This window comes from Oculina patagonica, chromosome 4 (genome assembly GCF_052425735.1).
Source record: "Oculina patagonica isolate OP01 chromosome 4, crgOcupat, whole genome shotgun sequence".
NCBI classification, from domain to species: Eukaryota; Metazoa; Cnidaria; class Anthozoa; order Scleractinia; family Oculinidae; genus Oculina; species Oculina patagonica.
The window spans coordinates 49,176,734-49,194,257 of record NC_135761.1 but is presented as its reverse complement, the minus strand read 5'-3'; the positions used below and the strand labels follow the sequence as shown (position 1 = coordinate 49,194,257).

At 42.5% G+C, this 17,524-nt stretch overlaps 1 protein-coding gene across 1 annotated transcript in view; it reads right to left on the bottom strand.

The window, feature by feature from the left end:
• LOC144648540 (uncharacterized) overlaps positions 1 to 17,223 on the bottom strand; it is a 26,339-nt gene extending 9,116 nt beyond the window's left edge. Inside the window, exons 1-10 of the mRNA XM_078508069.1 lie at positions 16,129 to 17,223; positions 15,648 to 15,786; positions 14,601 to 15,007; positions 13,658 to 13,768; positions 12,391 to 12,538; positions 10,596 to 10,753; positions 8,847 to 8,983; positions 8,055 to 8,118; positions 1,542 to 7,548; positions 567 to 1,010 (exon numbers count right to left, since the gene is read on the bottom strand). Coding sequence (XP_078364195.1) covers positions 567 to 1,010; positions 1,542 to 7,548; positions 8,055 to 8,118; positions 8,847 to 8,983; positions 10,596 to 10,753; positions 12,391 to 12,538; positions 13,658 to 13,768; positions 14,601 to 15,007; positions 15,648 to 15,786; positions 16,129 to 16,302 — 7,789 coding nt within the window. The 5' untranslated portion in view covers positions 16,303 to 17,223. The remainder of the gene's footprint in view (positions 1 to 566; positions 1,011 to 1,541; positions 7,549 to 8,054; positions 8,119 to 8,846; positions 8,984 to 10,595; positions 10,754 to 12,390; positions 12,539 to 13,657; positions 13,769 to 14,600; positions 15,008 to 15,647; positions 15,787 to 16,128) is intronic.
• Between the last annotated feature and the right edge of the window lie 301 nt (positions 17,224 to 17,524).

The following is a 17,524-nucleotide window of genomic DNA, read 5'->3' as shown; positions in this document are numbered from 1 at the left end:
AAAAATAACCTCCATAGGGAAGCTTATTTGAGAGTGGGTCTAATAGAGCTTTTACGGTGGTTTAGGACACTGGGTTTGAAATCTGGAGGTCCTTCGAGCTTATCCTCCGTTTTGCTACTATCTGGCTGAATTTGCAGTCTCGCCAGTTGGTGCAATTTGCACTCCTTTTTTCCATTTACAGTCCCTTGGAAATGCAAATGCATAATCTTTTCCCATCACCACTACAGTCTTTCGATAGGTTTTTTAACTAAATGGGGAATCATAAGCAAACGACGAGCATTTAAATGAATTTTATTTATCTTCAAATTATTTTAAATGATATCTGTCAGATTTAGATTACAAAGAAAGAAAAATATTAAAAATGCAAGCGGCATATGAAAAAGAAAAATCGTCAATAAAATTCTGCTTTTAGCAATAAATACTCAAAGTAAAAGTTAGAAATGACATTGATGAAAAAATAAGAAATTTGGCAATCAAGATATTTTTATAATGTATAAATTCATTCAAACCGAGAGCTTTCCCCCAAAAAGGTTAAAGTATTTTTAATTAAAACATTCTCGTTTAGGAGTTAATTATATTTCCCACAGAACCATCCGTTGCAAGGGAAACTCCCTCCAAAGAATTCTTCACTAAGAGCCTCTCTGAAGAACGACGTCTTTGCTGCGAGAAGGTTGGGCTCGAGGAAGGTCTCTTTGGGGACTGGGACCCGAGAGACGCGTCTCCACCTGCACCGATGACGCTGTCAAGCCATGCGCCGGACACCTTAGGTCTGAGGTCAGCGGCTTTATCACTGGATGAACTGAGTATGCTTGAATCCGACTGCGTAGCTCGGATCCCCAGGGAGTCTTGAGAAGACGTGGCCCTCAGTCGGGATCGTTTGGGAGATGGAAGTTTCGGCTGAGGGCCTGTAGGAGGTGAAGGGCTGACTCCGTAGACACAAGAAATATCTTGACCTGAGGTGGTGGCACCCTTTGGGAGTTTTTCCTTTGAAGAGGTTGTTCTTGTAATGCCTAAGAAAGATTAAAGGCAAAAGTCATAACGTAATGCAACTCAGGTTGGCATCTTCAGGGACATCGAGCTTGTAATAGAAATGACAACTTCTTATTTAATGGTGTAAACCTCTTATTTGATGGTTAAAACCTCTTATATAATTGATGGTGTGCTGTGAATTTAGACAATTTGCTTACTATAAATTACATATTTCCCCGAATAAAAGGATATAAGGCTACTAATCCTTGTGATTGGCATGGAATATACACTCCATCCGAAAAAAACTGGTAAGCACATATCCGAGTGGAACAATCAACTTTCTTTTTACGGGCACCGTTGGGACCGGTTCCAACCACCTGCCTTAAAGTGGTTTCCGTCTTATAGCAAGTTTAGTAACAGTAAAATGACTAAAAAACGTCAGAGACGGGACCAACACTAGGTGTGCATCTTTAAGAAGTGTCTGTTAAAAGAGAGTTGACTGTATAGCATATTAGTTTGAAAGAAGTTCAATTTGTGTGCTGCGTTTTGAAATTTGATTCAGTGTTACCCACCTCCGCTAAACCGTCTTCCAGAGCTTTGGCGAGGTCTCCTCTCATCTGAAGATGAAACACTTTGGACCATAAAATCTACAGTTTCCATCACTGTTCTGGAAACCTTGCCAGTGGGAAGCATTCTCTCTCTGCCAAACCCTCTCGGCGCATCAAAGTTTATCTCGCTGTCCCGCCTCATTCTTTCGCGCGATCCCGAACCCGTAGGACGGGAATCCTCGAAACCTGCGTTGGGCTCATCAGCTGTATCTAACATTCTCTGTACGATATCATCAACTGTGTCGTGAATGGACCGTGAAACGCTCACCTTTCTATAAATGGGGTGGCCTTCAAAATCTTTCTTGTCTTTTTGGTTTGTAGCAGGACGCTGAACAACCTGGTTTTCCTTGGTCAAGGCATCTGATATTTTGCTAACTGACCCTTTCTTTTCTTCCTCCTTCTTCGACAAAGCGTTCCCAGCACCAGACGTCACACCCTCAAACTCGCTTCGGTCTTCACCTTCGGGTTTTTTCCTTGCAGTGAAGACTTCTTTCTCAACATCGCTTTCCTTCAATGCAGTCTTTTCTCGAGAAGATCTCGGCAAACCCGATATGGAAACAGGTGCTTCCGTCAAGGAGGATTTCACGCACTTGCTTGACTCGAGTTGGGCAGGGATGGTTTTATGTGCTGCTGATGGATCAGTGTGCTTTCTTGAGGCTGCAACATCAGCGCTAGATGCTGGACGTGTATCGGCTTCGGCGCCTTCGGGAGTCAATCGTTTGTCCAGGATAAGTCTCTCTAGGCTGTAATCAGCTCTCTTTGAGCTCTTGTTAAACTCGAGGTTCTTCGGTTCAATGGATTCTCCACCCGCTTCACCTTTGTTCGCATCAAAGCGATCTCCTTCTGAGCCTGCCTCTTGGGGTTGGGGGACGTCCGGTATTGGTGCTGGTGGTCTACCCTCTATCTCTGCCGAGCCCCTGTCGAGTTCAGCTGCTTTCTCAGGCGTTTGAGCTGAAGAAGCCAACTCTTGTGTCAGTTTCTCACCAGAATGCGAAAGTGTTTTCAAATTAGTTTTAGATTTCTCAGTTGATTCAGTTTTCTTCATGGTATCTTGCGAATCCAAAGGTTTGCCAGAATGATTTGAAGGTGTTTTGACCATGCTTTTGGTTGTTTTGGGCGAAGCTGAAACTTCTTGATCAGATTGTGTAACAGTCGGCGAGACTTTATGCAAAGAGATACGCTGTAAAGAAGCGGGCTGTTCTACACTCGGAGATGATGCACTGTCGTCTTTCGCTTTCGGTGGTACAATCTCTTCTGATTTAGAAGATAGTGTGGTATTTGCTGTAGAAAATGAAGAAGGCCCCTCAACTTTTTCTTTGGACTCACGAGAAGAAAGTGCGATTCTTTCAGCTGACGCACGTGGAGACTGCGTGACTTTTCCCTGGGAGACACGTGGAGATAATGCTACCTTTTCAGCAGAACCACGAGGAGATGGCGTGAGTTTTTCCTTGGAAGGCGAAGGAGACGGCATGGCGTTTTCGTTAGAAGCACGTGGGGTTAATACTACGTTTTCGGTAGACGCATGTGAAGACTGCAAGACATTTCCTTTGGAATCACGTGAAGATAGTGTTGCGTTGTCAGAAGAACCACGTGGAGACTGCGAAATTTTCCCTTTAGAAGCACGTGGAGATACTGCCACGTTCTTGGAAGACGCACGTGCAGACTGCACAGACACTTCCTTGGAAACACGTGGAGACAATGCTGCGTTCTCAGTAGACGCACGTGGAGACTGAATGACTTTTTGTTTCGAAACACGTGGAGACAATGCTGCGTTCTCGGTTGATGCGCGTGGTGATTGATCGTTATTTTCCGTCGTGGCTTTTCCTTTGGAAACACTTGGAGACAATGCCGCGTTGTTGGTAGACGCACGTGGAGACTGCGTGATTTTTCCTTTGGAGGCACGTGGAGATAATGCTGCGTTCTCTGTTGATGCGCGTGGTGATTGATCCTTATTACCCGTCGTAGCATTTCCTTTAGGATCATTTCGAGACAATGCCGCGTTCTCAGTAGACGCACGTGGAGACTTCGTGATTTTTCCTTTGGAAGCACGTGGAGACAATGCAGTGTCACCAGCAGATGCACGTGGAGACAACGTGACGTTTCCTTTCGATGTCCTTGATGATAGATCTACCTTTTCTCTGGAGGTGCGTGGTGATGATGTGACTTTCTGGTTTGAACCACGCGGAGCCAAAACTGCTCTCTCTGTCGATTCACGTGGAGTCAGCACTGCCCTCTCCCGTGACCCTCGTGGAGACGCTTTTCCCAAAGACGTGCGTGACGAAGATATCGCTTTTTCCGTAGAAGCGCGTGCAAACAGTTTAGAACTTTGTGGAGACGATTTGATGACATTTTGAGATGGTGTACTTTTGGACATTGTTGCTTCCTTTGTAGACGTACGTTGAGACAAAGTTGCTTTCGTCTGTGAGCCACTCGGAGAAAGGACCACCTTCGTGTTTGAGCCACGCTGTGAAAAGGGAATGTCCTTTACGGAACCTTTTGGAGTAACCACGGTCACATTATTCGAGGAACTTCGTCGAGAGCCGCCCTCGTTTTTACGCAAGGAAGTGCCAGAAGTCACTTTTATCTCCCCCACCGAGGCACGGGGTGACTGCAAGCCTTTATCCGTCGATGGTTTCGTATTCAGTTTAACAGATTCCCTCGAAGTCTTAGGGGATGCCTTGGGGGATTTCTTGAGCTTCTGCGATGAAGTTCGTTTTGGATGCCCAGATGTGCCTTTAAGTGAACTTGCACTCGGTGAGTTACTGTAGATTTTGGACGTGGAGCTACTAATGTCTGGTAGACGAGATGATGAAGGCACCGAACGACTCTTTGATTCTTTACGAGAATGAGCTTGTTCTACACTCTCGCTGGTAACAAATGAGCCTTTGGGGGACAAAGATGGCAGACTTGTCACCGACGGGGTTGACTTCCTCTGTTTCCACAACACCTCATAAGACTCCACTCGAGCGGCGATCAGGGAACGTTCCGATGGGTTTAGCTGTGGGAGGACCACATATGACTCGCATGGGGAGATCTCGCAGCTAGCTGTCTCTTCTCGCCTTTTGATGATATCGTACACGGACAGTTTCTCGTTCAGGGAAGTCCCTTGCTCGTTGATGTCAATCTTGGAGTCGGATGCCGATGGGTCTGGTCGAGAAGACGCAACATCTTGAGAGTAAAACTCTAGCCCAGGGTCGGACGAACGTCGTGGAACAGGTCCACTGCTCGATGCATTAGTTGCCGTTACCTCAATTTCCGATGGAATCGCCAATTCTCTCTCGAGTTCGTCAATTTCTTGTGCAACAACGGAGCCGGCACGACCCTTCATAAAACGTGGAGTAGGAGGCCTATTCGCAATGCTCAAGCTGTCCCGGCGAGAACGGAAGATTGACTTTTCGTTGAAGTGCACGGAACTGCTTCTTCGGCGAGCGAATCGGGCATTGCGCGGTCCGCCATCTCCAACGGATTGACCGGCAAAAAACGACTCATTTGTCATCCTGGTTTTTACAATTTCCATGGCATTCTCGACAACATCGTTCACAATTCTTGAAGCTTTCAATGCCAGGATTTCTCTCTGGTAAATATCTTCCACGTGTGTGCCGTATTCTGCATCAGCTAAATGAGCCTGATCATGCGTAAGGACGTCGTATTGTTCTTGATCGTCACTGATGTCGACAATGTATCCATCTGCCCCAAGATGCCTCAAAGCACCGTTAATAAGGCCTTCCACGTAAGTGGTCACCTTCCAAAACAAGTTCCCGTTGTTAGTATCACGGTCATTTGAAGTCTGGTGTTCCCCTGCCAAGCGAGCTACTGACCCCTCGGCTGACACAACTGCACGTGATGCCAGCTCGGTGGCGGCTTTGCAAATCTCCAAATCCAGATCCAACGTTGCAGTTTCGTCTTGCAACGTGTCGAGCAGATTTTCAGCAGATACCATTGCATGGGTTGCCAAGTAGCCTGTAGCTTCTTCCAACTCCAGACCACCAATGAAACCTCGATCAAAGAGTTCCCCCAACGAAGCTCGAGCAGAAACCGTGGACACCTTTGCTGCAGAGTTCAGCAGGCTCGTGTCACTTTCAGCAATGTCCTGCAAAGACGTTTCGTCTTCCTGCAGTTTCGGGAAGGCTTTGGCGGCCGACACAATTGCATTACATGCAAGATCTCGAGCTGCAACTGAGAGGCCTTCCTTCTCGAGTTTTTGCCGAAGGTTTCCAGAAGAATCCATTAGGGTTTTGGAAATGTCCAAGGCAGTGTGCTTGATGTTGTCTTCCATCTGATCTGCAATATTGTACAGGCGTTCCAATGATGCTGTTGCTGATTTCCAGGCATCCTTAGCAAGACTTTGTGCTGCTGTCCACAACTCCCGCTCGTGTCCTTTCACACTTTCCGACGAACCCTTTGTTGAAGGAATGGGATATTCCAAAGAGCTCTGCGACGTTTCTTGAGATGCCAGTATTGGTACCTCTTCAGGCTCGCACTTGATTCCATAGAGCTTCTCCAAAGATGCCTTCGCAGAGTTAAGCACATCGTTTGCCAGCTTGCGAGTTGTTGCTGTCAAATCCCATTCGTGTTTATCCGCGATCCTCTCCAAGGATCTTGTTGCCGAATCGACAGCGACCTCTGCAATGTCTTTTGCAACCTGGTCAAAATCTAGATACATTTTGTTTTCCTTTCCTTCAATATCGGTTTCTGTTGCAACTTTCGTACTGTAGATCCAATCGACAGATGCCTTTGCAGAATCCAAAGCGTTGCTAGCCAAACCTCGTGCCGCCATTGCGAAATCACGATCGTTGCTTATCAAGTCTCTTTGCAAAGAACGTGCGGCTGACAACACAGCGACGGCTGCAATATCCTTAGCGGCTTGCTCGTTCTGATCCTTCTCTTCAACTTTAATGCCATAAAGGTTCTCTAACGACGCCCTCGCTGCTTGAATCGCGTCATTTGCAAGCCACTGCGCTGTCAAATCTTCAAGATCGTCCTTTCCAGTAGTTTTCTCAAGTAATCTTGCAGCTGGACTGATAACAGCTTGACCGATCTCTTTTGCCGATTTTACGAGGCTTTTGGAAACGGCTTTGTAATAATCCTGATCATCGTCTTCTTCCTCAAATTTAACGCTGTACAACCTTTCGAGGGAAGCTTTGGCTGCTGTCAGTGCGTCAGTCGCCAACGTTCGCGCCGCAATCACATCACATTTATCCCTATCAATGACTCTTTCCAACGACCTTGTAGCAGAAATAATAGACGCAGCTGCAACATCTTTTGCGCACCTATCCAGGCTTGCCGAGATTTTACGAGCATCCCTTTGCTTACCAACATCTAGCTCACGCTTAACGCCGTATAACCGTTCTAATGAAGCTTCCGCTGCTTTTGCGGCATCAACCGCAAGAGATCTCGCTGCAATCACCTGATGGGCGTCCTTGCTATAGCACGTCGCTGATATAATAGCAGCCGCAACGACGTCCTTCGCGCTTTCAGCAAGATCTTTAGAAATGTCCTGGGCGGATTTTTGAGCAGCACCTCTAATAGCAGCTGCTACAACTTCTTTGGCAGTGTTGCGAAAGGACACATCTCTAGCACTGTTAATAGCGTTTGTAACGATCTCTCGAGCCTTTCGTCTTGTTTTCGCGTCCGAAGATAGCAACAACCCAGAATCATCAATATCAAGAGACGCGTCTTCAATGACCTGTAGGATATAGTTTCTTACTTTTGCTCTTACGTCGCCGTCATTAATCTGTTCATTGGCCAAGATACCCTGCGCGGCGTCTACAATTCCCTGAACGTACTTTGGAATTTTCTTGTAGGTTTCCTGCCTCTCTCGTTGATTCAAAACCTCTTCAGCGTTTGATATTATGCCAAAAACGACGTAGTGAACTCTCTCGCGCAAGGCCAGCTCTGCCTCCAGCCTTGACCACAGTTTCTCAAACCTGGCTGATTCGTCTGTTTCTTCATAAGTTCCTTCCTCTGCAACCTAACATTTCAAGGAAAAATTACAATCTAGATAAGCTAATGCGCTACTACTAAAAAGAAAGCAAGGTTGGAAGGATAGAACTTTCAACGTAATTTGTAAATTTAAGGTCGCCTGGAAATCGGTGCTTGCTTCTTCTTACTGAAATTACAAATCGACCTATGTCAAGTAACAAAAATGGTTATAATTTTCAACTACGTAATAAAATCGTTTCATTCCAATCACATTGTTTAGTATCTTGAAACATTGCTGACAAAACAGATCTGTCAGTAAACGATCTTCCTGATCACGGTGCTTCCTTCATCGTCTGTGCGTTTTAACGTGATCGATGCTGAAAACTTTAGAATTTTGAAGCTTTAGGAAATAACACGTCTTGTCCAAAGGTAATGGTTCTTCGCGTCCTTCAAGTCAAGACGACTTTGCTCAAATGTTCAGATTACTCATTCTCACAACCTGTCTGCTTGAATTTGATAAAAAAAAGGTCAAGAGAAGACATCAGCTGATCTTACCGCTTCAAGCTGGACACTTTGTCTAGCATCACGTTTGGTCTTCCTTCCCGCGAAAACAACACCGCTAAAAAGCAGAGAAGAAAGTCAGACCAGTGAAAGAGATTTAGTGGAATAACGCGCACCAGAGTGACAGATTTTACTTCAATTTATTGTGTTGATGCATTATTTGGGTTATTTCTTTTCCTTCTTCGATGTTAACCATACGGGGAGGATCTTCACAAAAGGGATACATTTTTCACGCTGTTGGCATAAAAAGGTAGGGATTTCACGAGTGGGAGTATTGCAAAGAGTCGGGAATATCTCGAACACACCCACCGTACGGTCAATTCATCTAAGTATTCAGGGGTATTCAAGTGAAAAATTAAGAGTAAGCAGTATCTCTTCTGTAGGTATTTGATTATATTAATAATTATATAATTTTGCGTTCACGCACACATTTTAACGAGCGCTTGCGCTCCTAGGTGTCGCGTGGTTAAATAAAGTATTGTATTGTATTGTAAGAGCTACCTTATTTATTGAGGGTATGCGAGCGGGTTACCTTTTCTGTCAAACATGGCATATGAAAGGGTAAGGGTTTGGAACGAGGAGGTGCGGCCGGAGCCTCCCCGTAATAAAAAAAATGTTTTCGTACACGCCTTCGCGGGGAGGGAATGGAGAAGATTGATACAAAATGGGATCGACCAGAGAAAATTTTATCAGGCTACGTGCTATCACAAGGTTCTTGACACCGCAGGAGGTTCGTTACCTCAGTTTTGCAATATGTTACTCAATAATGCTCTCGTACTCCATTACCTGTAAACCACGTTATCTTCGATTCCAAATTCACTTCGCAATGAAGACTCTAAATCCCAGACGCTTGACAAACGAGACCTGCGTCTGTCCTGGTGGTCCAGGTCAATTGCCTTGCTTTGCAACGAGCCTCTATGTACCTAAGGAGCACACCAAGCGACCAATTAGCACAGCTCTTGAAACACGGTGGAGTTTCCACGCCAGATGTGACGAAAAGTAACACATGATAGACGGGGGGGGGGGGGGCGAGGGGAGGGTAGGCCTTTCTCGATTATGCTAGCATTTTTTTCGGCATTTTTTGGGAAAACGAGCATTTTTTTTCGTTTTTTCTTGAAAAAGAATTTCTAGCATTTTCTGTCATTTTTCATGACAGTGATCCAGATTTCAGCACTCAGAAGGAGAAATAATCCTAAAGTTTCACAATTTTGATTACTTAATTTGATTGTTTTCTGTCTGTTTCGACTGTTTGTGCGTTGTGTTACTTGTGTACTTGTGTTGCGTTACTTGTGTGTGTTTTTTTTAGTTTTTTGAAAAAATATATTTTTTAATTTTTTTTACATATGTTTTTTCATTTTATTTTATTTTATATTTTTTTTATAAACAAACAATTATTAAGTATCACCTGTTGTTGATATGAGCATTTAATGTAAGAGTTTGTACGTTTTGTTTGAAATAAAATAAAGCATTCTTTGGAATTCAAGTGGCATTTTTAAAAGAAATCAGGCATTATTTTAGCATTTTTCTGGCTTTATGCGGGAATTTCTAGTAGCATTAAATGCCAGTTTTACTAGCATAATCGAGAAAGGCCTAGGGGAGGGGGCGTGCATAAAGATCCTGAAATCTTTGCAAGTAGCCTGTGGAAAGCATCTGCTTGGACTACGAATACAGATTGCGTATTTGCAGACTAGCAGCGGCTAAGTGTTGTTTATCCGGTCGAAACTGAAGCATTGCTTTTTGCCACAGGTAAATTGTTGCTTCGAATTTTTCCTAATGGATTGTTTTGATTTCCTATGAAGCACTGTCATTGTACAAATGCTTTATGTTACTGTTCCTCAGAGGTAACGCTATGATATACACGAGTGTGACGCGCGAGCTCAATAAATTCTAATCGCGAAACAAGCGCGAGTCTTATTTGCCACCAAACGATAATTCAGCAATGGTCCTAACTCATAACTAGAGAATCATACTCCCGGAGAATAATAGTCCTAATTAACAAATTGAAAACCATAAACTGTAAAGTCTGGTTTTCACTACTTGTGACGCAAGCACAAGCGCAAGCATAAGCGCAATCACGCAAAAAGGACAAATTTTGATCCTTGTTCTTGTGCTTTCCGCAAGCACAAGCACAAGCATTAAACTGCAATGCGCTTGTGCTTTTGCTTGAGTCGAAGCCGTTTTCACGGTGAAATAAGAGCTGTTATTCTTGCACTTGTGCTTGCGCTTGTGCTTGCGTCGCTAGTGAAAACCAGGCTTAAGAAAGTCTAACTATGGCTTATTTTTACGATAACTACAATTCTTACATTAAAGATGCAAGTATTTTGATAGCACTGAACATTTGCAAAGAAGACTTGAAAATTTATCAAACAAATTGCCTTATTGCCTTGTGAAAGGGTTTATTTTTATGCCAGAACACATAAGGTAAGGAGGAAAGTCTTATGACAGAATCAACAAAGTAACATGAAGTAACGTGAGTTCAAAGTACGGAAGGGGGTAGATTCAGATTCCCGTACCCCCACCCCACCCCAAACTAACCTGGTACCGACGTCTCTCTCGCATGCGCGCGTGTTTCTGTTTCCATCTCTCCAAGTCTTTCAGCTTCTTCTCTCTTATTTTCTCCAGGAAATTCTCCGCTTGTTGATGTTGTTTTTCCAGTGTGCTGCGTCGCTTTTGTAAGCACATATCAAGATGCACTACAAGGCAAAGAAAAAACAGAATCGAGTGTAGGATTCTAACATTCGTTTAAGCCTACATTTAACTCATCTCCTATACAGGATACAGGTGCATGTATAGCCCATGCTTTAGACTGGTGGTGCAACTTTTGCTTTACTGACTGTCAGATGCGACATGCTAACAGATTGGTCGCCACAAACGCAAGAAAGTTGTGGATTAATTTGATTGCAAGCTAAAACAATTCCTTGCGCAGGCATGCGAGCGTTGTGAGCAATAATCGTACCGCGTGTGGTTGTTCAAAGTAAGGGATTATCAATTACCATGAATCATTACAGTCAAACCAGATGTTCTTTTGATGGGAACTCTGCAATGTTGCGGCGCAGTGTTCCAATATTGATTGACAGTTAGCTCGTCGCAACTTGCAACTTTCAATTCAAATTTGCCTGAGCAAGTTACCAAGTTCCGGTTTTAATTTTGCCGTATAAAACGAGGTTGTACCACCTTTGTTTCAAAGAAACAGAAAATAATTGCCCCTTATTCGACTGCTCATCAACAGAATGCGAGAAATAAGCGACAGGCTTAGTTAACATTGCTAAGTTAGGAATTACGCTTCAAAATTACAATTGTAGGCCGTAACTTGCGGAGCAAATTTGAATTTTTAAGCGAAATTCAAAGTTTGGCGATTTCAACTAAGCCTGTCGCTAATTTATCGCAGTCTGATGATAAGCAGTCGACCATAGGACAATTATTTCATCTTTCTTTGAGACACAGGTAGAATTATTATGTTTCATACGGGAAAAATGAAAACCGGAACTTGGCAACTTGCTCAGGCAAATTTGAATTGAAAGTTGCAAGTTGCGACGAGCAAACTGTCAATCAATATTGGAACATTGCGCCGCAACATTGCAGAGTTCCCATCAAAAGAACATCCGGTTTGACTGTAAAAGCTTTAAAGACACTGAAATAAAGGAATTAAGTTTCCTTGGCTGCTCTTGGCCTACAAGGCAGCTCACATTTGCTTCACGCGCAAGCGAAAAAACGAGCCGTCGAGGCGCAAAAAAAGTTCTCGCAGGCTAGCTTGTCTTGTCCTCTTCCAACTTCCAACTTCCCGCGTGCATGAATTAAAGTAGAGTACCGTAATAATTCGATTTAGCGCCCGGGGCGCTTATTTACTTTTTGCACCTCAAGAGAGGGCGCTTATTCGGGACAGGGCGCTTATTCGGGACAGGGCGCTTATTTAATTTTTCGAGAAATAACCAAATGTTCAAAACAAAACTTTAATAAATATTAAGATAACTAACAATAACAGAAACTGTAACAGCAGCAAATTGTTGCAAGTTCAGCTACTTTTAAAAGAATTGTTCATTTTAGCAGTAAATACATACATGCACGGTATGGTAAATGTTCATGCGTTTATCTACTTAAGTCGATGACTTCACTAGGGGCAGTTATCCACAATAGGGGGCGCTTATTAGAATAGGGGCACTTATAAGAATGGGGGCGCTTGTTAGAATGGGGGCGCTTATTGGAATAGGGGCGCTTATTGACAAAAACACATTCGAAGGGGGGCGCTTATTCGGAAGGGGGCACTTATTGGAAGGAGGGCGCTAAATCGAATCATTACGGTACTAGTTGACATAAGACCAGTATTTGATACCTCGACTCTTGCGCCGTTGCTGCGCCACAATAGATGTTCTTCTCGCCACATTTCTTTCGTGCTCCAATCTTTCTTCTTCCTCTTGTTTTCGTTTCTCCTCCTGTCGGGCCAGTGACAGTGAGCAACGACGCTTCCAGTTCTCTTTTAACTAAAAAATTGAAAAACACACAAAAGAATCAGTTAATTAATTATCAGTAAAATTTCTCTTTTCTCCGCAGAGGCTCTTTCAGTGGATGGGGGAGGCGAAAAAACACGAAAAATGAAAAATGGGGGAGCGCGGGGACGACAGGAAAGGCGAAACCCCCGCGCGCTTTCGTTGCTCTCACCCAGGCTCCGCGCGCTTACTTTTCGCCTCTCCCCATTTCCCAACGAAAAAAGAGGTCTCTGCGGAGGAGAGAGAGTTAATTGGCAACTGGAAGTTGATAATGGTAAATAAACCGACGAAGTGGATTTTAAAAAGCTGAGATTTCGAGCGTCAGCGTTTTGTCGGAGCAAAGTTACAAAGCTGCAACGAAAGAGTAACGCTCGAAACGACAGCTGTTCAAAATACGCCACGCTAGTCTATTTAAAATTTTTTAACTTCCAGTTGATAATCAACTGTTTCGCCATTTGATAGCTTTGTAATCTTAAGAATTTTAGCGTTAAACTTTCACTTAGTTATCTGCGTTTTAAATCAAAAGCTTCCCCTCGGTGACCGCTCTTTTACCTGTGCCGCACCAAAACTATGGAATGCGCTACCATTTGACATAATCAAGAAGCACCAGCAGTGTTTGTATTTTTAAAGCCAAGCTAAAAACTTACCTTTTTCAAAAAGCATTTTTATCAAAGTTGTTTTTAAATTATTGTAAGTTTACTTTTGCTGTTGTTTAAGCTTTTTAGCTTTTTTATTCCGTTTTTAATCTTGTCGTGCGCATTTAAACATTTCATGAGATTTGCGCATTATAAATGTTATTGTTCCACGAAACAAATGGGTCCTGTAGAATAGAACAAATTTCACTTGACTGTCGAAAGATATTCGCATTTGCTTTCGTTTTGCATTACTAAGCTTAATGATTGGCTAAAAAAAACTCGCGCCAGATTCTTAACCAATCAGAAGTAAAATCAGAACCAAAAGGTATTTGCTTCGAGTTGTGATTGGTTCACTGGATTGTCTGTGTTCTTTGTGATTGGCCAGAGTGATTTCCTTGGTTTTGATTTTACGACACTCAATCGAAAATCGCATTATGGCGGGCTCGATTGCATATAATCACTTAAATAGACAGGATACCTTTCGTTCTTTTTCCTCGATTAATGTTTGTCTCCTCTTCTGTAACATGTTTTCTCTCTTTTTGTCCTCAGAACTTCGCTTCACGAGAAGACGGATTTTAATTTTATTCACCTAGAAAAGAAAACGGTGTTAAACCATTGCGATGACTTCCAATAACATACAGAGCTTCTTCATTGGCACTTACAAAGTGTGGTCAAAGTTGTTTTGTCAAAACGCAAGGATTTTTTTAGCATAGCGCTTAAAATGGGCCCTTTGAAGCGTACAGTTACATGGAACAAAATAACACTTTGCTGGAGGATAAGCTACGCTTTGGGACATTCAAAATAAACGAATGTCAAGCAGGTCGCTTTGTTTTTAATGTCCTAGTGCGTAGCTTGCCCTCCAGCAAGGTGTTATTTTGTGACAATAAGCTGTAAATGGCCCATTAAACAAAGAAGAAAGAAGAAAGCCAAGTAATTTTAGTTTCGTGGCCAGAGAGGGATACATGTTTGCCTTATTCTTTCCCCGCTCAAATCGACCCAAAAAAATCCATACTGGTGTAGCTTGCGAACAGGCTTTCCGGAGATTTCGGAGAGCGCTCCGACGGCGCGAAGCGCGTACCCCGCCGGCCGAGCGCTCTCCAGCAAAGCCTGTTCGCAGGCGAATACTGGTGACGTCAACTCTACAGAAAACACAACCTCGATCCAGGCTCTCTCTCCTTTCCACCCTTGTCGTTGAGGGAGGAAAAGGAGAGAGAGCCTGGGATCGAGGCTGCAGAAAACAAATTGCCTGATTGGTTGTTTTTGCCCGCCAAAATTTTAAAGCGAGCAACAACCAATCGAAGACATCACATGGAGCTCTATAGAGTTACATCATCACCATGGATTTTTTTCTCAATCTTTCAGTCTCTCTTACTCTGGATACAATCGAATTTTTACGTATAAAAATACAACATCATACGAACCTTTTCTTCTTTCTTAGCTTTTGCCACTTGTTTTTCGGCAAGATTCTTATCTCGTCTACTCTCATTTAGATCTCTTTTTTGCCTCATGTCTTCTATGTATTTTTCCCTCCTTCTTCGATCTATCTCTTGCAGTTTTAGATATTTGCGCCGATCTACCGCGCGGCGTTTGGCGCCTCGCTCTTTCATCTCTCTGGCTTTCTGTTCTCGCTCTCGCACAATACTGTACAGTTCTTCGTCTCGCAGAAGCTGTTCACGAGCTTGTCTCTCTTTCCAGAGTTGTAATTCCATCTGGCGTTCTCTCCGATAGTCTTGATGTATTCGATCCAATTTAAGTTTTCTGATCCATTGTCGAAACATGTTGAATTCAAGAAGCGTGCATTTGACGAAGCCGCTATTTGTAATAAAACCTTGAACGCAGAAACGAAGAAATAAGTTATGTGGGTGAAATAAATTATAAGCCCAAGGTAACACTCCAAATACAAAAGATTTAGCGGATTTCTCTTTATGTCCTTTATTTCAAGCTCACCGGTCGTAATTCGTCTTAATTTTGCCAATCTTTTCCAGTTTTGGTTTATCGTTAACCCTTTGGTGTTTTTCAATCCTAAGAAACTATCATTTTGAGGTCTACTGCGATTTTTGAAGGTGGTTATCTATTTTCATCTGTCTATTAGGAAATAACAAACGTTAAAACTTGAAGTTATTTCATCATTGAGTCACCTTGACGAAACGACAGGAGGGACTTTAAGACGGCTCTTTGCCGTAAGTCCCAAAAATAATCAACATAGCTTTCTTATTGCATGTCTGGGGTACAATGTGCGGATTCCTCTTCCCACTGTTTTAGATTATGATAATGAATATGGTTTCAAAAACTACCAAAGATAATTTTAACCACAACTTACAGATACACTAAATTTCTCAAAGCTCTTAAAGGTTTTCATGTCCTCCGGAACTTCACGGCTAAAGATTTGCAAAGTGTTAAACGAATCTAGAATCGTAGTAAATAATAAAGATGGTCAATTTTTTAGCAAAAACACACAAGTAGCACACCTTTTTCAACAAGTCTTCGTCGCATGGCTTGATTCTGAAAGTATTCCTTTAGATGAGGATCGTGTAACACGTTGTAGCGTGGCGGAGGATTGTAAGGATCTGTTAGATCAAAATCTGCATCGGCTGGTATTTCTCGCAGCTGAAATTGTAAACAAAATGGAAAATTTATTCTCACTTTATAACTGCAAAAAGAGAAAATGAATACCACAAAGACCGCAAGGTAAAAAAATATAGTTATTTGATTTAGCGCCATCTACTTCGAAGAGTCGTAATTTCTTTCGCTTATTATTGAGTATACATTCCGAAACGTTCTCTTGTTAAATAAGTTATTAAAAAGTAGCTTCAGGCCTCGATTTTTTTTTTCTAAAACTTAACTTTCCGCGAAATGCTTTGCCACCGCGCGCTTTCCAAAATAAATACAAAAGGCGCTTCAAAATTCGTACCCTTCCTAAGTCGGTGATTTTCTAATACATACACTCACCTTTTGCGAGATACTGGTTGTACAAAATGTTATGGACCTCTGCGAACCAGGAATCAACGGAAATTTGCTACTCAAGCTCATTAAATCTTCCTGCATTATACATTCTGGGTCGAATTCCAGCACGTTGGAGCTATTCTCTCGAGCCACGGAAAACATAAAAGCCATGGCGTCCATCTTGATACTAGCGCCTCGACGGCTTTCTTTTCTTTACTAGATTTGTTTTCCTGCTTAGCTCACTTTTACTGTGTTAGTTTACGCATGAAAATATTTTCGAAACTAAGTTGTGCGATGAACGTCATAATAAATTAATTAGTGACGAAAAGAGAGATTTGCGCGCGGAAAAGTGTGCGAAGAGAATTTCCTTATTCACTTTTCATTCTAAAGCTTGGCAAAAGTATATTGAATTGGCTAAGAAAATTGTTTAATTAACAATTAGACTACGAGCCCGAGTTTTCTATTTAACAATTAGACGGCAAGCTCGAGGTTTCTACCGGCTGCCGGTAGAAACCGAGAGCGAGCCGTCTAATTGTGTTAGCATAACCCACTGACCGATCTATTAAACTCAGAATATCGCTAGAATTGATTTATTGAAGGTTTTGATTGATAAAATTCAGCGAAGACTACGCGCGCGCTCCGAGAGCCTTCTACGGATCGATAGTAGGCACCTGTGTAGCCAATCAGATTGCGCGATTACCAATAGTAGGTCAGTGTGGTTATGCTAACGGCGAATAGAAAACAGTGGGAGAACCAATCAGATTCGCGGATTTCCAATAGAACACAGCTGAGTTTCTACTAATTATAGTTATTTAATACCACTACCAAAAATATGCAAAAAATCTGGAAAACGCAAGAAAATTGCTTGCAGCGAAAGTTAGCCTCGCAGGGAATGAGGAGATAGTCATTTCGTACGGAGTCTACGGAGTGTCAGTTGAGCGCAATGATGCCAAACAAGAACTTAAACTTGAAACCCTACACAGGCGTACGTTTTAACACTGTTGGTGCACAAATTATAAAATTCGTTACAAATGTTTTCCCAGTTAAAAGGCAATTCAGATCCCTTTTATCAAAATTCTCAAATCTGATGTTAAGAATTTTAAGACTTTTCTTCGGTAGTCTTAAAATCAGAACTAATATTAAAGATTACATAAAATAAACATGTGACACAAAATAAACCTTCAAGAAACTTGCACAACAAGGATATTTATTTTGTTTATTTAGCTTGAAATAAATATTAAAAAAGATCGAAAAGACGGAAACACAAAGCTTTAAAAAAATCGTTGCGTGACCAGATGTTGCGTTACAAAATGTATTGCAAACATAATTTTATCGGAAATATTTTTGATTCTAATGACTAGTCCAGACTCGTACCCAGTCGCTTCTCTTGATTTTTAAGCGG